The sequence below is a fragment of the Macadamia integrifolia genome, chromosome 8 (genome assembly GCF_013358625.1).
Source record: "Macadamia integrifolia cultivar HAES 741 chromosome 8, SCU_Mint_v3, whole genome shotgun sequence".
Classification (NCBI taxonomy): Eukaryota; Viridiplantae; Streptophyta; class Magnoliopsida; order Proteales; family Proteaceae; genus Macadamia; species Macadamia integrifolia.
The window spans coordinates 7,896,251-7,920,010 of NC_056564.1; the positions used below are offsets into that span (position 1 = coordinate 7,896,251).

The following is a 23,760-nucleotide window of genomic DNA, read 5'->3' on the forward strand; positions in this document are numbered from 1 at the left end:
AACTGCAGTACAATCTTCAAGTAAGTTTGTGCAAATCCTATTTTATGAAAAGGATTCTGAGTTCTTATCATCATTCTGCAGTTGGAATGCTCCCACTATAGGATCCTTGAAACTATGTTGAATTGAAATTAACTTTTTATAAGAGGGGTGTTGTTCCTAGCAGGGACTGTGAGCCATCAGTATCGGATTGAATATTGATGATGATACTTGGGTCGATCCTGGATCAGTTAAATCATAAACCCCTCTATGAACTGGGAATATGTTTCTTTTTTTTTTTTGCTATAATTTTTATTTTTGATTTATTATTATTATTTTTTTAAGTGGGTGTGCCTGTTGCGTGATAGTTAAATTTTACTATTGCAACATGTTGGTTAGATGTTTGATGTTTGAAAATTGACGATAAGATTGTACATTTACCATGAGGCAGACGGATATTTTTTTTCTAAAAGATTGATTTAAACCATTTTTGGAAGGGAAGAAGCATATGAAATTGATACTAAATCTTGGTAACTTGGTTGGGCGAAAAACATGACATGAAAGTAGGGGACCCAAGGCCCTACCTGTAAGAAATTCAAATTCAGGGGTTCACATCCATAGTTTTAAAAATCGGATCGTATTGATATTGGTCGACCGATTCCAATTCCCAAGCCTTAATGCACTGGTACGAAAAGGGTCAGAAAACTGTTTTTTCAAATTAGGTGTAAATTTGTCTGATTTCAATCTGGATCGGTTGAGATCGATCCCAAGTTTTAAAACCTTGCTCCCATCTATTCTTGTCTATTTTGTATAATAATCCCTAACTATGATTACCCACAACCCCAAGCAAAAAAATAAAAATAAATAAATAAAGGACAGGGTTTTTCAAGCAAACAGCATGGAGGAGTGCACATAGAGGTATGGCGGCATGGTTTAATACATGGTGAAGCAGCAAGGTCATTTTATGAGAGAGAGAGAAAGAGAGAGAGGGTGTTAGTGCCTAGTGTAGCCTCCCTCAGTGATTTCAGAGAATGATTTTTCAAAAAGAGTGTGTTTTTGAGCAGAGTTTGGTATATGGGAGCACAATGAGGTCATCTAATGAGAGAGAGAGAGAGAGAGAGAGAGAGAGAGAGAGAGAGAGAGGTGTTGGCGCCTACTCTCCCTTAGTGGATTAGAGATTTTTTTCCCAAAACATAGAGAGAGGTTCTTTGAGGTAACGAGATAAGAGGACCGCTTCCTAAGAAAGGGTAGCAAACTAGCAACGTCATTTCATGTGGGAAGGAAATGGATAGAAACATAGGCGCTAACACACCATGCCTCAGCTTTGTCTCTCTCTTCCCTTTGTGAAATGACCTAATTAAGTAAAGGAGAGAGACAAATTATGAGAGCGTTGCTGGAGGCTCTGCTCTCCCTCAGAGAACACTCTATTATCTATTATGAGAGAGAGAGATAATGAATGCTAGCACAAGTGGTTTATACACCAAGACATGAGCCAATGGGATGCCTATCGTCCCCATCAACCTTGTAAGTGGGGCACAATCGATATCGATGGTCGAATGGTCGATCGCACGAGTTTCATAGTAATCTTCGGCAGTCTAACACGTGTCCAATTTAATTAAGGTTCAAATTACATCCATCCAAGTCCCGAGTCCCGACTGTGTTTTGGCCCGTAATAGGTCGGATCTGTGATCGCTTCATTCTCATTTCCAATCAATTTGCTCTCTGACCACTTCACAGAGTGACACAGAGATAAAGAGAGTCTTCGGAAAGGTGGGGAAGACCTGAGATCATCTAAAATTCATCCTCACGATGTGGAGACGGGCTTCCTCTCACCTCCAAACCCTAGTGCCATGGCGATCTGCTCTCAATCTCAACCGCTCCGTTATCGCTGGAGAGAAAGCTTTAAGAAACCGAGTTCTCAATTCAGGGTCGTCGCCTTCCGCGTTCCAGAGAACTGCCCCTCTTTTCTCTAACCAGTTCAGTTCTGAATCTGGTAACATCATCATCATCATCGAAACCCTTTGATATTTCTTAGATCTTCTAATCCGTTAATCACTTATTTTGGAGAGATGTGTAATTTGTTGTGGGATCCATGGCAGGCGCCGTTCTATCTAATGAAAAGAAGAGAGTAGAGGATGTAATGCCTATTGCCACCGGGCATGAGCGGGAAGAGCTCGAGGCAGAGCTCGAGGTTGACATCTTTCTTCCCTTCCCCCCTATTTATTATTGATATTTCCTCATTGTGTTTTTTGGTTTTATATTTATGTGATTTAGAAATTACAGTAATTTTATGTTTTGTTTCTTTTAGGGGCGGAGAGTTCTCGAAATTGATTATCCTGAAGGTCCTTTTGGCACCAAGGTTTGTGCGCAATCATTGTTGATTTTTGGATTGGGATGGTTATTGTTGTTCTATGCAAAATGATGGAATTGGATTGTCCTTGAAATTATCTTTATGAGGGAGCCCAAATTGAGGATGCATTTTTTCTCCTTATTCTGTTATTTCTTGAGTCTATAGCGTTACTTGATTCTTGGTACACTATGTTCGGTGATTAGTGCAATGCTTTTGTTTTACTGTCATACTTCTTGCTTCTAATGTGGTACTGTAGTATCTTTGATGGGTCTCCCAAAATACCTCTTGTTTTTACTTCGTTGCCCACTTTATTGCTAGCCGACTACTTATTTGGCACTGAAAATTTGTCTCTTTCCTGTCCTAAATCTTACAGATTTGAGCATCATATGTTCCACATGAATTATCATCAGAATCATGGAGATATTGAACCACTCTTTGACACAATGATTTTTCTGTTGTGTATTGGACTTGTGTTGATACATTATCAAATCATAGCAAGATCTTCAATTAAAAGTTTTCTGCTGTTCTTTTAATTCTCATAGGATTTAGGGACTGAGATTTTTTTATTTAAATTTATTGGAATAATATCATCTCTGAGTGTTGTTGATATACCATTTCATTAGTTTGTGGAGGAGATGTAGCCAATCATGCCATATTTTGTCGATCCTGAATGTAGTTGAAACAGATCCTTTGAGAGATGCCCATCTTTGAGACTTGAAACTGGACAATCCAATTTGATGTTATTCAAGTTGGTGGCCTCCTGAATGGATTGATTTTTCTACTTAAGAATACTATTGTCCCTTTTTTTTCCCCAATTCAAGAGGCCCAAAGAGCTAGAACCGCAATATGTTAAAGATATCTTCTAGTGAAAACAGGATTGAGCTGAACTTACTAAGAAGCAGCACCATGTTATCTTTGTGAAATGATGGATGAATATATGCATGTCCAGTTTGCCACGGGCATTGAGTCATTGTGTTTGTTTGGTTGGTATTTGTAGAAAAATGGCTTTATTCTTCATTTCTATCGTACAACTGATTTTGAACTCCCTGCTTTAGTGACTCATTTGGTTTTTCGGTCTCTGAGTTGATTATTCCAATGTTTTGTTGTGGGCCTTGGTTATTAATTTGAGATATTGTTGAATTGGAATCTGATGAAGTGTTCATACATGTTTACAGATGCAAATCGGTTGGTTGATTCTTATTGGTGAATGTAGATACATCTTGGATTTGTGAAAATATGAGATATCCTTACTTCTTTGATGCACAAATAAATCTTAAAAATTGGGCTTATTTTAGTGGAAATAAGCCTTCGGTTGGGTTCTATACATGTTGGGCCTATGGTCCAATGGGTTTTATTTGTATTAGGGTACTTTAATAGGCCTAAAATATGGGTAGAAGGTAGGTAGGATCACAGGATTTATTTCATTAGTTTAGTTAAGAGTCCTTGTTTGAGTTCGTTTCTATTATTATATCAACTTATGTTACTTTTTCAGTTTAGGATTGGGTCAGGCTTTTCTACTTTGAGTTTGAGTCTGTTTTTGAGCCCTCTATATAAGTTTGTACTTTGTACACAAATTTGGTTTGTTGCCTTTGATCTGTGGTGATTCTGAATGCTGCCTACTATGGTGATTCAATAGTGATGTAATATTGTAATTGAAAAGATCAATCAAAACAGATACCAGGATAGGATCTTTTCTCAAAGAATAAAGAAATCCAGATTTAAAAAATAGAATCTTGCTGAAAATTGTGGATAGTTGAAGATGGTGAGATAAATAGACAACAAAAGTAACACCTATGCTTCACATTACAAGGTGATTCGATTGGATCAAACACCAACGTTCCTTGATCGAACACAAGAGATTTCTTGATCAAACACAAGAGTTCTTCAATGGAGAAGAGAGTTGCATTAGCAAACTTTTTTTGAAATTGTGAGTTGTTCTTTGAATGCTTACAATTGATCCCTATTTATAGGACTAACCCAACAAAACATTATACCCAACTTTCATATAACAAGAGTAGAAAGTTTTCACCTATTAAAGTTAGAATAAGAAAGTTTTTACCTACAAACTATTAAAGGTAGAAAAATCATCACCTCTTAAAGTGGGAAGGAAAAGTCTTCACCCATCAACTATCGAAGGTGGAAAAGTCCTCACCCATCATCACTTACAAAAGTGAATTGATTCCTCCTTTTAGAAAAGTAAATAATCGTAAATGTAACTTCTAAACACTTAAATGAACCAACATTGGACCAACATGGACCATGGTTCAATTGGACTAAACCCACACTTAAAAGTATGAAATAAAAACTAAATATGAGAACTAAAAATCATCAACAAGGCAAGGCCACATTCTAGCTACTCTTGTTGGCCATCTTCCTACAGATGTATTTCTTCAGTTCTACATCAAATAGGTTCTCTGGTGGTGATTCTGAATGCTTCCTATCTTTTCCATTGAATTGTAGTTTCCTACTTCAACTTAGGGTTATCCAAATATCTTGTTTTAAAACTGATTTCTAAAATTTTGAGTTCAGTTCTTTGTTCTGCTATTAATTCCAAATCTTGTGACGAGTTGACTTTCCAATTGAGGTCTGAAATCCGATTGCAACTAGGATTTATACAATTATCATATTTCGGGTTAGATCTTGGAAATTCTGTTTCTCTATGCTGTTACTGTTAATTCAGTTATTAGAAACTTATTTATCATCCCAATTTTGTTCATCGATTCTGCAGTTGTTTTGTTGTCCTTCCCCAAGTCGGATTAAACCATAAGTGTGAATCTGACCATCAGATTTAGATCAAACTCTGCAGAGATATTCTAAAATAAATTCAGACCCTTTGACTTGATTATTGGCCAAATCGGACCTAATGTTGTTCTAATATTAGTGTTCTTTTTCAGATTTGGTTTGTCCTTTTTTTCCCCCTGTGATCCTGTCGCAAACTCATCTCCCATGGGATTTCACTTGTACGTGATTAGCACTGTATTACCCTTTCCACCACAAATATTTTAAATAATGTTTTCAATTTTTGAAAGCCCGTGAGAGTCAAAATTTTGAGGCATTGATAATCATGGCTTGTGACCCTCTTGGCGCGATGGTAAGGTTGCGCCATTGCAACTTATTGGTCGCTGTTTCGAGTTGGGGAACAGCCTCTCGGTGAAGCGGGGGTGAGGCTGCGTACATTATGAATCCTTCCCAAACCCCCACAGTGGTGGGATCATTGTGCACTTGGTATGCCCCTTATTGGCAATCATGGTTTGTGAATATGATTTATTGGTGTTGGAATTGAAAGCATGCTAAAGAAATTGGAAGTTTTGTAGTGTATCCAGTATCCGTAGACCGTAAGCATTTTCCGAATACGCAGTTTCTTTTTTTTTTTGCTTGTTTAGTCGTTCTATTAATTTGTTGTATGCTTGTTTGTTCCTTTTTTTTTTTTTTAATTATTTTTTCTTCCCCATTTTTAAATTATAATTAACTTGACCCTTCATTACAAGTTTGGACTGGTGTCTTGCTCATTCTAGATCTAGAAAAATACTAAAGAAGACAATATTCATCCTCTTTGTTTCTTTTCTCTATTTTTGTTCCTTCAAGGACTCCAATGGTTAATCCTTGTTTCCTTTATAATTGTGTTTCCATAATGAAACTTGAATTAGTGTCTTCTCCTGTTCAATGAGATCGTTTTTTGTGATTTCCAACTTTTTGTCCCATAAAGATTATAACTCAAGGAGGATCAATCCTTCCAAATTAAGGTCTTGATGGGACAGAGAGCTCATATCTTCTTGTTGTCCCTATCCAAGTGGGTAAAGTTCTGTCTCTTTTTATTCATTTTGTGGGTATCCTGATTGTTGAGAGTAGCACGTACTTCAGATGAAGAAGATGAGGTATTCTCAATATATGTGTCTTGTTGGCAGTAGAGTGACTAGCAAAATTCAAATAAAATAAAAAGTGTAGAAGGCAAGAGGATTGATATTTAGTGACAGATGCGTAGATGCCTTGGGCAACTTGGATCGTATATGTTCTGACTCTGATGCTATCGTCATCACATTTTCTGTAATGCATGTATCTTGTTTTAGGAAAAGATAGACTTCTCTGTTGTGGGCTTGATAAATATCCTGAGAGTTGTTCAAATTGAGATATAATCTGTCCATGATGAGTGAGCTGAACAACTGGGTTTAAGCATGTAAGGTGAATGTTTGTGTTTGAACCAGATAATGAAGAGGCGTGACCTAGACTTACATGGTCAAAATGTTGGTTATATAGACATTTACCAATTAAGGTATATATTGAAGGGAATCGAATCTGATGCTTGTCTAATTTCCTATTATGTTGATAATGTGCTATGGCAGTGTATTCATTTCTATTGATGTGCAGGCACTGGTGGTTCTTGTAGATAATCTTATTTTACTAAGCTTCTTGTCATGCTATTTACTTGTAGGAAGCACCTTCTATCATCAAGTCTTACTTCGACAAGAGAATTGTTGGGTGTCCTGGGGGTGAAGGCGGTAAGTGGCCTTTGGTTTATCATGCACTTGCTTCAGTTTCACTATAATAATTTTATTTGTAAATTTTTTCCTGTACTTGACTTTTACCAGGGAACAAATTACATGAGAAGTAGTTCTATTGTGAAGATTTGATATTTTCCCCCTGATAACATAAACTATTCTATATATATTTCAGAGGATGAGCACGATGTTGTTTGGTTTTGGCTGGAGAAAGGCAAGCCTCATGAATGCCCTGTGTGTACTCAATATTTCGAGGTAAGGGAATGTAACATTAATAGTAACAAACGAGAAAAAACTGATTTGCAATTACAGTGGAATGAAGAGACAATTGATCCAAACTGGGATTGTGGCTTATACAATCAATTTTCCTTTTTTCTATGGCCTGGGGGTCTTATTTTTTCCTTCCTAATGTTTGCAGCTGGAAGTGGTAGGTCCAGGAGGTCCACCAGATGGACATGGAGATGATGATCATCATCATTGATGCAGTGTGCAACTTTCCTGCTATAATAAGATCTGGTCTGATGCTGGGATGATTTGTGTCATACATTGTAGCTACAAACGCCTTTTTGGTTTGTTTAGGTGAATCTTCAGTTTTCTTGCACTCTTCCGACCATATTTGGGTCGGTGATTTTTTGGTTTCTTGGCTTCATAAACCAGTGAAGCTTTGGATTTTTTTTAGCCTCGTAGTTGCATCATCAAATAATTGATGGCTACATTGTGTTTCTTCATTGAAATCTCCTCTCCCAAATTAATGGAATACACAAGACTTTCATTTTCTTCGATTTGATGCTCCATCTCTCTTAAAAACTGAGACTGGGAAACATTAAATACCAGACCATGGTTGCAAAACAGAGCAGCAATTGATGAATGATGGTTTTTTTTTTGCTAGTGAGAACACTAAAAGGTTTTCAAGCCAAGAGAGAACTGAGACTGTTCAAGCCCTTTGAATATCCATGTTTTTCCCAATCCCAACCATTAAATAGCCTAATCTGATGCTCCTATTCATTGTATCAGGTCAAATTTTGCGACCGCAACACAACTTGAATCCTTCCACCCACCCCCACCACCCCCACCCAAAAAACAGAAAAAAAGAAAAAAAATCCCACACACACGCACACACACACATACATACTCGAGACACTGTTATTCTATTTTATTTTTTTCTTTTCTGATGAGTTCTGAAGACGTGTTTGGTTGTAAGGATTCAAATAGGGTCCTCTTGATTAACGTTCTTTCCTGCTATATCTGGTTTAACACTTGATTATATTCAATTTTTTTCCCCACTGGGGTTGCATCCACTTAGAGGTGTCAATCGGTTGATTTCGTTGTGAGAATTGTTGAATCCAAAACCAAACCACTAACAGAATATTTGGTTTCGGTTTTTTTTTTTTATCATTTGATATCAGGTTGGGTTCAATTTACCATCTAAATTTATACATAATAAAGAAAAAGATATTATGATTTCTGGGTTGGTATCGGTTTTTCATGCTTGGTTTGGTTTCGGTGCGATCCAGTTTGAGTTCAGTTGCACAATAGCTCGATCCAAAGTCGATCCAAAATGCTTTTGTTAAGTTCGGGTCGGTTCAGTATGATTTCATCGGTTCGGGTAGGGTTTGACACCCCTAGTGATTGGGTTGTAAAGCTCAAAGCCTTAATAAAGGTAAAAACATAATGTGAACTTTTATTATTATTGTTACTAATAATAATCATGTAATGCAATTGATAGTTATAGTTTTTCTTCACCAATTATGAAGGGAGAGAATTCATTAAATCTTGGGATCTGACCCTTTCATCAGACAAGGGTATTTAGGGCCTTCGATACTAGGGTGGTGGTTAATGATGATATTCAATATTCCGGGATTCCAATCAAAGCATTAAATCAACGTGGCTGGATTGATTCTCTATTTATCCAGGGAGAGGGTTACTCATGCTATTAGTGTGGGGAGGAATTTGCATGGCACATCAATGATTGTTTTGAAAAAGGTATCATTTATATGGGGTTCACATTTTCTAAGTTTGTGAAAGAGTATTAATAAAAGAAAATCATGTGAGGGAAATTGCACAATAGCGGCGTGACATTCTTTTTCTTATCATTTTCGATCCAATGAAGTGGAGTTTATAAGTTTCTTACACTAATTTTAGTATTTAGTGTAAGATGCTAAACAGCCTAAACGTGCTTGTCAACTTGATGGCTTCGTCTAAAGGAGTTGAATATGCATTAGAGATTTGGATGCATTGGGATGCACTTTGGTATCTTTGAAAAAACATGATGCTCTGATAGATCTGTATCAACTAATGCATTTATACTAATATCAAAATGGAATTGTGTTTTCCTTCCTTCTCCCATGGCGAAAGAAGATTTTCCTAATTCATGATATCTGACCCTGTGATGGACTATGAAAGGGTATTCCGGATCTTTGTAAATAAGTGGATGGAAGTTAAAGATGGTATTTACTATTCCAAGAATCCAATCATGGTGTCAAAGTCTCCTTGGATGAAGAGATTCATTGGCAAACCTTGGAATACATTTAGTAATTTCACTGTTGCATTGGAGAGCTATATCCAATTTTTTGGATGTTTATACTTTTTTGTTCATACCTCATCTTGTCTCAAGAAAACTTAAATTAGAAAGAAAGCTTAGTACATCAATGTTTGGATTGGAAATGTTAATGTTTAATAAATTATTCATGACTCTATGTGCCAGAGTTCTAGAGAAACCATAAGCACCATGTTAGTAGGCCTGAGCCAAAAAAGTCAGTGTTAATGTTTCATACATGTCCAAAAATGACGATGATGTGCTCAAAGGCCACAGTGTGGTACTTCCTTCAAAAATTAAATTTTCTATTTCCTTTTTAGTTACTCCAAATTCTTCCAATGCTCCATCCTTCGAATTTTTCTGCGTTAGTATAAGATGTAGGGCTCTCGTACTTGCCTCAAAATTTTTTCCTGTCAACATATAACCAACGGATAATGAGATACATCCCATTACAAATGATGCAAAAGCCCAACACCTGAATTGTTATTTAAAGTATCTGATATGCTCACATGAACTAATATGGGGTAGTTTAGAATGGGGTCAGGTGGAATGGTTGGGTTAAGAAGGGTAGAGACCACTTCTTGTTTTGTTGGGTGACCTTGCAAGCCTATTTACTGGTTTACAGAGGATAGCATTAAATGATGGTTTGGTTTAGTCTTTTTGAAAATAATGTTAATTTTGTGTGATCAAATAAAATAGCTGATAATGATAAATAAATGAAGAAAGTAGAAATATTATTTTTAGGTATAATACTTAAGTTAAAGAAATACATAACCTACCTAGTAAACGAGGTAATAGAAAGGTTCTCAGTCTTCAAACATAATAGGTTTGCTAACCAGATTCTCTTGATAAAATCAACAGGATTGTGTGCCACAATGACTCAGGTTGTTTGTGGCAAAAGATATATTGGATCGATATTCATCCATTTGCGCAGGATATCTTTAGTAGGTATCCCTTCAAGTATAAGCCTCCAGAAGAAAATTTTAAATTTGGGGTGTAATTGAAGTTTCCCAAAAAAAAGGGCACCAGTGTGAGTAGGGGTAGAAGCAAGCAGTAGCACACATGTGTGGAGTCCAACTAAATTAGTAAGCAAATCATAATGAAGGAATTTAGCAACCAATTTAGTGGTAAATTCATTTTTTTTGAAAGGTGGCACTACCAGCTATCTCTGTTAGAGGTAATAGAGATGTTCAATATCTTATGTATAAATGAAAGAGCGAAAACAAAAGACAAGAAAGTTATTCCAGCTATTTCCATTGATGGAATCACTAACAAGATTTAAAGAATAGGAAGTGGTGTGTGGGCTGGCAGTTAGCTGGGTAGTAGGGGTATTAGGAATCTAAGGATCGAACCAAGCACAAGTATTATTTCCAATAGCTATTTTCATACCAATCATCTTTTTGAGAGTTGGAAGAATACTTACAATGCTATTCCATGTGAAGGTCTACAAACGAATTGGTACTACTGTTTTTGTAATCTAGCTTCATGGCGATGAAAAACAATTGCATATTAGGAACTCTAACCCTAACATTGATGTTCTAAGTTACATTAGTTAATGAATTTCCTTTTTCCATTAAAAAAAAAAAAATTCACTGTTGCGCAATACCCTCTCAATGATATGTAAAACTGAAGTACAATCTCTGGTTGAGGTTTTCTTCAACCTCCAAACGCCAAACCAAAAGCGGAAGGATAGGGCTTGCCTGGGATGGAGATAACTCCTTCCATTCTGATCGATTCTGCTCAAGCTTTCAGACGAAGCATCACCACATCATACTCTATTGATTCCAACAAGAACCAATCACATACATCAACTGAACATAGAGTACTAAATCCATGAAATCAGATCTGGCCGCTCATGGCTGCTAATTTGGGCAACAACGGCCTTAAAAATAAGGGAAAACGTTTTGCTTGAGAAAAGTTTTGTTAATGTATGGGAAGGAAGGAGAGACATATAGAAGAAGGTTTTGGAAGAACAGGAGGAACTTGTTGCTTTTCCTGTACAACCCAAATCAACCCTAACCTGTAAAAGCTTAGAGCCGAATATGCCCTAATTTTGATACAGTAGTGAAAGAATTGAGATGGAAGATGGGTGAGAGGGAAATTCCTTCATCCACTACTCAAATCGATTTGGCTATTTTAAGGTTAATAGGTTTTAAAGGTTAAGTTGGTCATTTCAACTTCGCAAGTTTTAGTTTAATAATTATAAGGGTAAAATGGTTTTTTCATTCAACCACTAACAACAGATTAATGCTATCAGGTTTTATGGGGCTTCAAATAATACTCTCAAACTTTTTGATGTCTCAAGCTATCTGGCCATAGTACAAGGGGTGTCCAAGTAATTTTTCAAAAAAATAAAAAAATAATGAAGAGGGTTCTCCAAGCTAACAACATGGAGGAGTGCACAATGAGGTATGGTGGCACAGTCACTTACATGGTAGGGTAGTGAGGTCATTTTATGTGAGGAGCTATGAGAGAGAGGGTGTTAGTGCCTAGTGTACCCTCCCATGGTGGATTAGAGATTTTTTTCCCCAACCGATTGTAGTGTATTCTTTGAGCACGGTTTCGTATATAGGAGGGCAACATGGTCATTTTATGTGGAGAGAGAGAGAGAGAGAGAGAGAGAGAGAGAGAGAGAGAGAGAGAGAGAGAGAGAGTGTTAGTGCCTAATGTAACCTCCCTTGCTGGATCAAAGTTTTTTTTCTCCCAAAAATAAGGAGAGGGTTCTTTGAGCCAAAAACATAAAAGAGTGCTTCATAGGTATCATATATAAGATGGTAGCAAGGTCATTCATGTGACGATGAAAGTGATAGATAAAGAGGTGCTAGCACACTGCACACCCTAACCTGACGGCTCATAAAATATTCCCCTCCTCCCAAGAAAAAAAGGGATTTAGTTATTTGTCTGGAAACATAGTGTATGCTAAGGTTCCTTGAGTCTCTCCCTCTCCCCCCTCCCACAACAGGGCATATGTTTCATTTCAGGGATAATGTTCATTGTGTGGGGAGACAGGAGTGTAGCCTCTCCCAAAATCTGTCCCTCTCTTCCCATATGAAATGACCTATAAGATAGAGGAGAGAGAGATTGTAGAGGAGTGGAGGCTATGCACCCCCCCCCCAACATAGACAGATGGTAGAGGAGAGAGGGACTGATTGTGGGGAGTGCCAGTGGAGGCTGTGCCCCCCATATAGAATACTCTATACAAGAGAGAGAGAGAGAGATTTCAAGTTCTCTTAACCCAACATCATCATCGATGGTTTGGTTCTAGATTTTGGTCCCGGGTTCCTTAGCAGAGGAGGGTAAAACACTCTGTTCATGTGAATTGAATTCGGAAACCCAATGCCAAGAATAGCTGGTTTTGCCTAAAACAAGAAACCCCTTCACAGGTTTTCTGCAATCAGAAAAGGGAAAAAAAAAAAAAAACCAATGACGATCTATTCCAATAGAAGAACCAAAATGTGAACTAGAAACTAGAGGAAAACCACAGTTTCACGTGTTCAAAAGAATCAAAATTCGTTTCACTGCGATGAATAGCAGCTGTTGCCAGCTCTAAAATCCTTGATAAACTATATAGTTAGTTAGCTAGGATGAAGTTTGGCCCAGACAATCCGAACTCGTCATGAGTCCAAATAGGGATTGGGCCAAGTTTTCTAACCCTGAAGACAAGTTAGGGTTGAAACCACCCAAACCTGACCCAAGGTTGGGTTGGCCTCAGGTTGAGGCCTCAGCTTGACCCCAACTCAGACCGGCCTGTTAACCCTGAATTTTTATATTAGAATTTAGGACTCCTATTGGTATCTCATTTTTTTATAATTTTTTTAATGTATAAGATATGCTTTAAAAAAAAAAAAAAAAAATGTATAGGATATGAATGGTAAAAATAGGTCAATCAAAGTTAATTCAACCATTGTAGAAGCTAGGGTCAACCCAACCCAGCCCAGCCTAGCCTACCCCAACCCGGCCCTGACAGGGTCAATTAGGGCCGTGTTGGTTGGTATGAACCCAGGAGGGTTGGGCGTGAACATGAACCTAGCAGACAGCAGGATTGAGTTGAGTCTGAGTTTAATTTTGAGGATCTAAGGTTGGAATAGGGTTTTAAAAAATCGGACTTTAACACTGTAAAAAGTAAAGGGGGACACTATAATTGTCAGTTTAATGAAGGATGATTCTAATATTAGGGTAAACCAAAGGAAGGTCACTGTAATTATCCCAAAGTTAAAATTACATCCATCCAAGTCCAGACTCCAGAGTCCCGACCGTGCGGAGACGGTTTGGCCCGTAAAAGGTCACATTTGTGATCGGTCTCGCTCTTTTTACCATTCTTTTCCAGTCTAGTTGAAGAAGGTTTTGCTGTCGGAGCACTTCCCAGAGTCTGACACAGAGATAAGCAGAGTCTTCGGGAAGGTGGGGAGACCTGAGAACATCTAAAATCCATCCTCACGATGTGGAGACGGGCTTCCTCTCACCTTCAAACCCTTGTGCCATGGCGATCAGCTCTCAATCTCAACCGCTCCGTTATCGCCGGAGAGAAAGCTTTAAGAAATCGAGCTCTTACTTCAGGGTCGTCGCCTTCCGCGTTCCAGAGAACTGCCCCTCTTTTCTCTAACCAGTTCAGTTCTGAATCCGGTATCATCATAATCGAAACCCTTTGATATGTCTTAGATCATCTGATCCGTTAATCCCTTATTTTGGAGAGATGTGTAATTTGTTGTGGGATACATGGCAGGTGCCGTTCTATCTAAGGAAAAGAAGAGAGTAGAAGATGTAATGCCTATTGCCACCGGGCATGAGCGGGAGGAGCTCGAGGCGGAGCTCGAGGTTGACATCTTTCTTCCCTTCCCACCCTGCCCTTTTACCCTATTTATTATTAATATTTTTTGATTGTGTTTTTTGGTTTCCCTATTTATGTGATGTAGAAATTACAATAATTTTCTGTTTTGTTTCTTTTAGGGGCGGAGAGTTCTCGAAATTGATTATCCTGAAGGTCCTTTTGGCACCAAGGTTTGTGCGCAATCATCCCTTTGTTTGTTATTTATTTATTTATTTTATTTATTGGGTTGATTATTGTTGTTCTATGCAAAATGGTGGAATTGGGTTGTCCTTGAAATTGCCTTTGAGGGAGCCCAAAATTGAGAATGCAGTTTTTCTCTTTATTATGTTATTTCCTGACTCTCCAGCTCTACTTGATTCTTGATACACTATGTTCGGTGATCAGCAAAATGCTTTTGTTTCACTGTCATACTTCTTGCTTCTAATGTGGTATTGTAGTATCTTTGATGGGTCTCCCAAAATACCTCTTGTTTTTACTTCGTCGCCAACTCCTTATTTGGCACTGAAAGTTTGTCCTTTTCCTGTCCTAACCCTTACAGATTCCAGCATCATACATTCATCTAAATTATGGGGATATTGAACACAATATTAGGCAATGATTTGACTGTTGTTTATTGTGCTTGCGTTGATACATCATCACATCAAAGCAAGATCTTCGATTGAAAGTTTGTGCTGTTTAATAATGCTCATAGGATTTAGGGACTGAGCTTTTTTATTAAAATTTATTGGAATAGTATCATCTCCTAGTGTTGTTGGTGGTACCATTTCATTAGTTTGTGGAGGATATGGGAGGCAATTGTGCCATATTTGGTCAATCCTGAATGTAGTTGAAACAGATCCTTTGAGAGATGTCCATAATTGAGACTTGAAACTTGACAAGACACTTTGATGTTATTCAGGTTGCTGGCCTCCTGAATGGATTGATTTTTCTACTTAAGAATACTGTTTTCCCTTTAGGGATTTGCTTCTTCTTTATTTTATTTTATTTTATTTTTTATTTTTTAAATCAAGAGGGCCAAAGAGCCAGAACCACCAAAATGTAAAAGATATCTTCCAGAGAAAACAGGTTTGAGCTGAACTTACTAAAAAGCAGCACCATGTTTTCTTTGTGAAATGATGGATGAAAATATGTGTGTCCAGTTTGCCATGGGCACTGAGTCATTGTGCTTGTGATGCAGTTGGGCGATGGAAGGGATCTCTTTGATTTGGGATTTTTTTATTTATTGACTTTCCTTTTTAGGTTCAGAAATTAGTTTGTGGTATTTTATTTAGCTTGGATTTTTATTTTCTATATAGGCTAGTTTCCATTTTTAATTAGTTACCATTATGATGCTTTGAGTTTTCCTTTAAGAAGTCATGTAATACAGTCTTAAAATTTCAGTTTTAGTTTTTGAAGAATTAATCTTGGTTGAGAAATTTGGGTGAGAACCATGACTGTCGTGGATGCCATTCCCCTTCTTGTCTATCTCTGAAATCTTCTCTTCTTTTCTTCTCTGATTTTTTCCTTCCCTTTTTCTTCCCTACTTCTTGTTGCTGCCGATGTGTTATACTGTTTCTAGCGACTCCTGCAACCGAATCTGAACTGATCTCTGTGGCCCTTACCAGTTCTTCGTGAAATCTGGAGCGAAGGTTCTATGCTTAAGGTCGATTTCGCCCTCTGATTCTCAGCTCGAAATACACACTGGATTGTACGATCAAACTCAGGAATTGTAATGTAGAACTAGGATTGACAAGTCAATCTAGTCCCAATGTTGCAGGATACTTTGTAACAGTAGATCAGATCTGGAACACCTTGAGTATGGAAGAAAAGAGGGAGATAACTAGAAGAGAACCTCTTGTGCTTCACACCGTAGAGAGTTAATTGGATCAAACACCAATTCCATCAGCCTTGATCAAACACAAGACAAATCTCCATGTAGAAGACAATAGCAACAACCATTAATTTGTTTATTAAATCATCTAGGCCTTTAGGAGCCTCCTCTTCTTTATTTATAATGTTAATGGGGGAGGGAATTACAAAATAGAAGGTTCCTCAAAAAGGAAACCAAATATTCTCCTAATACAATAGCTACTAAAAACTGAAATTAGAAACTAACTGAAATTAGGAAACTAGCTACTAAAGACTTGACTCAATTAATAACTTGACTCCTAAGGAAATAAATATAACTCAAATCAAGCCCAACTATAAAGGAAACTAATGAAAATGGAAACTAACTAGTAATCCCGTACTCAATCTTAGAGCCCCCTTTTTGGACCCATAAAAGTGGTCTATTACACTCAAAACACATGGGATCAAAGGCCTAACATGTATGGAACCCAACCCTAGGCTTATTCCTAATAAAACAAGCCTATTTTGGTAATTAATCTGCATCAAATTGTTTAGGATCAGGTATTGGTAACTTCCTTTGATGGTTTGAGGGCTGTTTCACTGGATTTTCACCGGAGTTTCGCAGGGTGATGAGCCTAATTTCAAGGCCCTACTCCTCCGTTTGATCCAGTTTCCTATTTGGGGATTTCGTGGTCGGAGCTGTAATCCCTTACCTTCGCTGGTTCTGTTAGATACTTAGATCACAAGGAAGGAGATGACGTTTCTTTTTATGGGCCAAGTAACCTAATCACTGATATTTACGACTAAGCCCTTCTTATTTAAATTGTGTTATTATTCTCCTTTCCCTTTGGTAAATTCCAGAATACCTCCCTCTTTTATTTTTCTATTCCAGTTTGACCCCAGTATCTGTTTTCTTCACTTTCAAGTGCTTGAATTGTCACTGAAATTACAAGAATGCCCCTCAACCTTTAAATTGAGATATTTTATCATTCTTGTGGGTCCTAAGAGATTTGATTTCAGTCATTGGAATCCGGATCCGCATCAGCTTGTTTGTTCAGTCTTTCTAGAAAATGGCTTTAGTCTTCATTTCTATCGTACAACTGATTTTATACTCCCTGCTCTAGTGATTCTTTTGGTTTGTCAGCCTTTGAGTTGATTATTCCAATGTTCTGTTGTGGGCCTTGGTAGTAATTTGATATATTGTTGGGTTGGAATCTAATGAAGTGTTCATGCATGCTTACAAATGCAAATTGGTTGGTTGATTCTTGTTGACAAATGTAGATACATCTTGATTTGTGAAAATCTGGGATATCTATACCCTTTTGATGCTGATAAGTTAGCAAACTTGGGCTTTTTTTAAAGGAAATAAGCTTTGCGTGTGGGGTTCTAAGTTCTATACATGTTGGGCCTTTGGTCCAATGAGTTTTCTTTGTACTAGGTTACTTTAATAGGCCTAAAAAATGGGCAGTAGGTAGAATTATGGGATATATTTCATTAGTTTAGTTAGAGGCCTTGTCTGAGTCTGTTTATTTTATTATTTCAGTTTAGGGTTGGTTCAACCCCCCCCCCCCCCCCCCCCTTTTTTTTTTGAGTTTGAGTCTGTTTTTGAGTCTTCTATGTAAGTTTGTAGGAGGTACGAACTTGTTACGAATTTAAGTAATGAATTTGGCTTGTTGCCTTCAGTTTTTTTGTGATTCAAAATGCTTCCTGCTGTGGTGATTCCAGGAACCATTGGTGGTGATTTTAAGGCTGGGATACAAGTGGCAATTCCTGATAATATCTTTTCAATCTTTTCTTTTATTTCTATTCTATTTCAGTTTCAGTTTCAAAAGCCTGAAATTCCTATCTTTCCCATCGAATTGCATTTTGGTTCTTCAACTGGGGTTTCTCCAAGTATCTTGTTTTAAATTGATCTTTAAAATTCTGATTTCTGTTCTTTGTCCTGTTATTAGTTCTGAATCTTGAAAAGATTTAAAATCTGAACTTTTTAATTAAAATCTGCAATCCTAATGCAACTAGGACTTGTACAATTTCTGTATTTCTATATGCTATTACTGTTCAATCAGTTATTAGAGCCTTAGTTGATCTCTGTTTATAGCCCCTATTTTGTTCATTGATTCTGCAGTGGTTGAGGTGTGCTTTCCCAAGTAGGATTACTCATAAGTGTGAATCTGACTATCAGATTTAGGTCACACTCTGCAGAAATCTTCTAAAATAAATTCAGATCCTTTGACTTGATTATTGGCCAAATCAGACCTATTGGATTACTCCATAAGTGTGAACCTGAGTATGCAGCTTCTTTTTTTTTCTTCCTTGTTTAATCGTTCTATTAATTTTTTGTATGCTTTTTTATTCCTTTTTTTTTTTATTTCCTTTTTTGCTTCCCCATTTTTAAATTATAATTACCCTTCATTACAAGTTTAAACCATGAATGGTGTTCTTGCACATTGCAGATCTTTTTTTTTTTTGGGGGGGGGGGAGAGGGAGGAACTAAAGCAGGTAATGTTCATCCTCTTTGTAACCTGTTGATTGCGGGTTCTCCACTTGGAAGCAGGCATTCCTGCGAATCAGGAGGTAAAGCTACATACATTTGGTCCTCCCAAACCTTGTAGTAGCGGGAGCCACGTGCACTGGATTTTTTTTTTTGTTGGGTTCCTTAGGAACTGTTTGTTTGACGGAGAAAAGTGGAAAAGGTAAAAAGAGGTGGGAAACTTGTACTTATTTCTCACAAACTACCACAAATGAGTGTTTGGATAAGTGGCGTGGAAAACTTACCATACAAGGTCATTTAATGCAATAATTGTTGTCTGCTGATGTAGCAGTTAACTTTTTCCACCATATTCACTTCCCGAGTCCTACGACTTCATGGAAAATTGTCTCTCTCTCTCCTATTTCCTCTTTTTCCCATAAAATTCCACTTCACTTCCATTTCTTCTCTTTCCCATAGAGGTGGACCCCACCAAAAATTACATCTTCCATTATTTCTTTTCCTTTCCTTCCCTTTCTTTGTCAACCCAACCCACAACATGTGGGACCCTCCCTAACCAGTTTCTCATCCCATTTTATCTGTCAAACAAATGGGCCTTAAAGGATTCCAATGGTTAATCCTTCTTTCCTATATCATAGTGCTGCGAGAATGATACTTGAATTAGTGTCTTCTCTTGTTAAATGAGATCAGTTTTTCCAATTGCAAAAACCCGGTCCATGCGGTTGTGGGGTCAGTATGGGCCCGCGGGACTAGTCAGGCCGGAGGCCTAGATTCCCGCCGTTATTAAAGAAAAAAGAGATCAGTTTTGGTGATTTCCAACTTTTTGTCACATAAAGATTATTAGTCAAGAAGGATCAATCCCTCCAAATAAAGGTTTCGATGGGATAGAAATGTGCCCATGCTCATATCTTCTTGTTGTCCCTTCCAATTGGGTAAGGATCTGTCACTTTTCATTTGTTTCATGGGTATCCTAATTGTCGAGACCAGCCATTACTTCAGTTGAAGAAGATGAGGTATGTAATGATCTGTCTCTTTTCATCCATTTCGTGGGAATCCTAATTGTCGAGACTAGGCTGACTAGCCATTACTTCAGATGAAGAAGATGAGGTATTCTCTATATTGTCTTGTTGGCAGTAGAGTCACTAGAAAAGAAAATAAAGATGTAGAAGGGAAGAGGATTGATATTTAGTGACAGATGCCTAGATGCCTTGGGCAACTTGTATTGTATGTGTTCTGACTTTGGTGCTATTGTCATCACATTTTCTGAAATGCATGCATCTTGTTTTAGGAAAAAGATAGCCTCATTCTGTTATGGGCTTGATAAACATCCCGAGAGTGAGCAAATTGAGATATAATCTGTCCACGATGAGTGAGCTGAACAACTGGGTTTAAGCATGTACGTATGGAGAATGTTTGTGCTTGTACTGGATATGAAGGGGCGTTCCCTAGACTGACACAGTCAAAATGTTGGATATAGAGACATTTAGTGATTAGGTATGTATTGAAAGGAATCAAATATGATGCTTGTCTAATTTCTTATTATGTTGGTAGTGGGCTATGGCTGTGTATTCATTGACATTGATGAGCAGGCAGTGGTGGTTCTCACAGTATAATCTCATTTTATTAAGCTTCTTGTCGTGTTGTTTGCTTGCAGGAATCACCTGCTGTTATCAAGTCATACTTCGACAAGAGAATTGTTGGGTGTCCTGGGGGTGAAGGCGGTAAGTACTTTTGGTTTATTATGTACCTGCTTTGTTTTCATTTATTAGGCTGTGTTTGTTTCTAGGTAAAAACCATGTTAAAGGAAAATTTTCGTGTAAAATCCTAATCTGTGGTACTGATTTTACTTGTAAAATTTATCCTTTTACTTGACTTATATCAGGGAACAAATTACATGAGTAGTAGTTTTATTGTGAAGATTTGATATTTTCCCCCGGATAACATAAATTATTCTATTTATATGCCAGAGGATGAGCATGATGTTGTTTGGTTTTGGCTGGAGAAAGGCAAACCTCATGAATGCCCTGTGTGTACTCAATATTTCGAGGTGAGGGAATATAACATGAATGAGTGACAAATGGGGAAAAAAAAAAAAAATGCTTTGGAATTCCAGTGGAACGAAGAGAATTGATCCAAATTGGGGTTGTGGCTTATAAAATCAATTTGCTTTTTTTTTTTTTTGGTATGGCCTGGAGGTCTTGATTTTTCCTTCCTAATGTTTGCAGCTGGAAGTGGTAGGCCCAGGAGGACCACCAGATGGACATGGAGATGATGACCATCATCATTGATGCAAAAGTGTATAACTTTGCTGCTGCAATAAGATATGGTGAGATGCTGAGATGGTTTGTGTCATACATGGTAGCTACAAACGGCTCTTTGGTTTGTTTAGGTGAATCTTCAGTTTTCTTGCACTCGTCCGACCATGTTTGGGTCGGTGATTTTTGGGTTTCTTGGCTTCATAACCCATTGAACCTTTGGTTATTCTTTTTTCCTCGTAGTTTCATCATCAAATAATTGATGGCTACATTGTGTATCTTCATTGAAATCTCCTCTCTGCCAAATTTAAGGAGCACACAAAACTCTTTTTCACTTCCTTCGATTTGACGCTCCATCTCTCAGAAAAACTTATACTCAGGAAACATTAACACCAGATTATGGTTGCAAAACAGAGCATCGATTAATCAATGTGGTTCTTTTTTTTCAATTGATCAATTGATCAGCAATGATTCTTTTAGTGCATTGCTGACGAGAACACTAAGAGGTATTAAAACCAAGAGAGAACTGATAATGTTGAATCCCAATCTGATGCTCCTCATCTTTTCTATCAGGTCAAATTTTGTGACTGCTAGTGTGGGGAGGAATTTTCATGGCACATCAGTTAAAAGTGTTCTAAAAAGATACCATTCTTACGGGTCCACATTTTTACGCAAGTGAGATAAAAATAAGAGAAATATCTGTGAGAAAACTGAACAATGGCAGGGTGACAATCTTTTTTCATTTTACATCTCCGACGAAATGGAGTCTAGAAGTTTTTTACACTAATTTTAGTATTTACTCCAAGGTGCTAAACATGCTTGTCAACTTCATGTCTTCATCCAAAAGAGTAGAATATAAATTAGCAATTCAAAGGCAAACATTGGAATACACTTTAGTATCTTGGAACACATGATGCTCCGGTAGATCCGTAAAATGGATCACATTTTCCTTCTCCCATGGTGAAAGGAGAACCTCCTAATCCATGAGATCTGACCTTCTGATTGGACTAGGAAAGAATATTTCGGGTCTTCGTAAATAAAGGGATAAAAGTTAACGGTGACATTCACTATTCCAGGAATCCAATTATAGTGTCAAGTCACCTTAGATGAAGAGATTCACTGACAAACCTTGGAATACATTTTAGTACCATGGAAAATATCATGTTTTGATACATCAATATCGACTAATACATTTATACATCGATATCATAATGGATTGAGTTTTCTTTCATCCACGGTGAAGAGAGAATCTCTTATTTCACAAGATCTAACCCTTTGATGGCACTAGAAAAGGACATTTTAGACCTTCATAAATAGGAAATGATGATATTCACTATTTCAGTAATCCAATTATAACATCAAATTATATTGGATGAAGAGAGAACACCATACAAACTTTCTCCTATCAAAATTATTCAATTCAAACTGAAGAATTATTTTATTTGTATTTTTCATGAATCTCTCCAACGACCATGGCTTTCTAGATGACCTGGAAATTCAAACCCAAACAATTTGAATGAGTCAAACCCTCTTCCAATCCGGCTCTCCCCATAAAAAAGTCAGCAAAAGGTCATCTCTTGAATATGACAAGAACGGATGGATATCTATGGTAGCCTGGGGTTATTCCTAAGAGGATGCAATCTTTATCCTACCTGCGCCAAGAAGCAATTCAAATAGCCCTAAGTATAATGATTCTTTTATTTTATTTTTTTATTAAACCATTTGTTTTTGTCCACATGGCAAATTTAATGGGGCTAGGAGTAGATCCATTTGATAGGGGATTTCATGTCCATCTCATGGTGAAGTTTCTACTATACACATTCATAAGAAGTTGTTGACTCACCAATGATGAGTTCAAAGTGGAGGTAGTGCACAATCACTCTTTTTCTTTGGACAATTATATGTCAAATAGGAGGGATTTTGATCATTTTGATCTAGCATTTATGTCCACTTGATGCCCAAGAGCTGATCGCACACTTTATATTTCGCATAAATCTTTCGCCGTATAAGTATTTATCTTTTTCAATTAAAAATAAGGTTGTAACTTGGGAAGAAAAATTCTTGAAACAAAATGATCAACTTTATTTTATTTTATTTGTATTTATTTATTTTTTTAATTTGCTTTAAACACTGGTTACCATCATATTGTTCAATTGGACGGCCAAATTTTATAAGGGCTTTCTTAAATTCATGGAAAACGACCTCACAATTACTCATTTGCCTAGTTGAACTTATCCCGTAGAATCTTGACCTTAAGAACCTTATTAAATAAGTGGGGCAAAAAAAAAAAAAAAAAAAAAAAAAAAAAAAAAAAAAGAGAAAATCTTTACATAGGTGATGGGATTCCTTCCTATGTCTACACTAATATTATCGCTCCTCAAACATCATGTCAGACTATACTTAATGAAATCATTTCCTATGCCATGATTGGCGTGGCATGAGAGATTATCCTATCCATGCTGGCTTTACTCAAGATATGATTAGAGCTTAACATCACAGAAGCTGTAATTTAACTTTTTCATTTTTAGAATACAATTCTTATCGTTTCACCAGTGTGAGAGGATGAAAATTTAATCTTTTACAAGGCCATGGTATAATTTTTCTTCACTTGGTGTGGTTTCACAACTACATTCTGAATTTTTTTTGATGGTGTGTAAGTGCATATATATAAGATAGTTAAAAAAGAAGAAGGTAAGTTACACTTAGGATACCTAACGTTTAGAGAAATTACAATTGAGTACTTCATCTCTGAAATATTATGTTTAAATTCTTTTTTTTTTTACGAGAAAAGATTCTCACAACATCAATTCAAAATCAAAACTGCACGCACCCCTTGAAACGCTGTAAATTGCTCGTTAAGAATTGTCATATAAATACTCCCTACTGAGCAGGGTAGTCTTTTCTAGCCTCTTCCTTCGCCCGAAACTGCGCACAAGAGACACCCCAACAGCATGCCAAGCCCTTCCCACCACCAACACCCCATCCCCACCACCACCACCCCCCC

At 37.2% G+C, this 23,760-nt stretch overlaps 2 protein-coding genes across 3 annotated transcripts; both read left to right on the forward strand.

The window, feature by feature from the left end:
* Positions 1–1,561: 1,561 nt before the first annotated feature.
* LOC122086599 (cytochrome c oxidase subunit 5b-1, mitochondrial-like) lies at positions 1,562–7,604 on the forward strand. 2 transcript variants are annotated; one of them, XM_042655532.1, is made up of 7 exons: positions 1,562–1,969; positions 2,076–2,167; positions 2,285–2,335; positions 6,529–6,596; positions 6,756–6,822; positions 6,998–7,077; positions 7,241–7,604. In XM_042655532.1, exons 1-7 carry the CDS (start codon positions 1,786–1,788, stop codon positions 7,251–7,253), a joined length of 555 nt encoding a protein of 184 aa, XP_042511466.1. In that variant the 5' UTR covers positions 1,562–1,785; the 3' UTR covers positions 7,254–7,604. The 2 variants fall into 2 exon arrangements, with proteins under 2 accessions (XP_042511466.1, XP_042511467.1); XM_042655533.1 differs by lacking the exon at positions 6,529–6,596 and having other exon boundaries at positions 1,609–1,969.
* Positions 7,605–13,590: 5,986 nt separating this feature from the next.
* LOC122086600 (cytochrome c oxidase subunit 5b-1, mitochondrial-like) lies at positions 13,591–21,090 on the forward strand. The gene is made up of 6 exons (XM_042655534.1): positions 13,591–13,981; positions 14,082–14,173; positions 14,306–14,356; positions 20,156–20,222; positions 20,469–20,548; positions 20,727–21,090. Exons 1-6 carry the CDS (start codon positions 13,798–13,800, stop codon positions 20,787–20,789), a joined length of 537 nt encoding a protein of 178 aa, XP_042511468.1. The 5' UTR covers positions 13,591–13,797; the 3' UTR covers positions 20,790–21,090.
* Positions 21,091–23,760: the final 2,670 nt, after the last annotated feature.

Bases quoted from the DNA above. Each gene is read 5' to 3' on its own strand.
- LOC122086599 (XM_042655532.1), top strand. From the start codon at position 1,786: ATGTGGAGACGGGCTTCCTCTCACCTCCAAACCCTAGTGCCATGGCGA. The intron at 6,597-6,755 runs GTATATATTGAA...ATTTACTTGTAG, and splicing joins ATAGACATTTACCAATTAAG to GAAGCACCTTCTATCATCAA. The intron at 6,823-6,997 runs GTAAGTGGCCTT...TATATATTTCAG, and splicing joins GTGTCCTGGGGGTGAAGGCG to AGGATGAGCACGATGTTGTT.
- LOC122086600 (XM_042655534.1), top strand. From the start codon at position 13,798: ATGTGGAGACGGGCTTCCTCTCACCTTCAAACCCTTGTGCCATGGCGA. The intron at 14,357-20,155 runs GTTTGTGCGCAA...GTTTGCTTGCAG, and splicing joins AAGGTCCTTTTGGCACCAAG to GAATCACCTGCTGTTATCAA. The intron at 20,549-20,726 runs GTGAGGGAATAT...TAATGTTTGCAG, and splicing joins TGTGTACTCAATATTTCGAG to CTGGAAGTGGTAGGCCCAGG.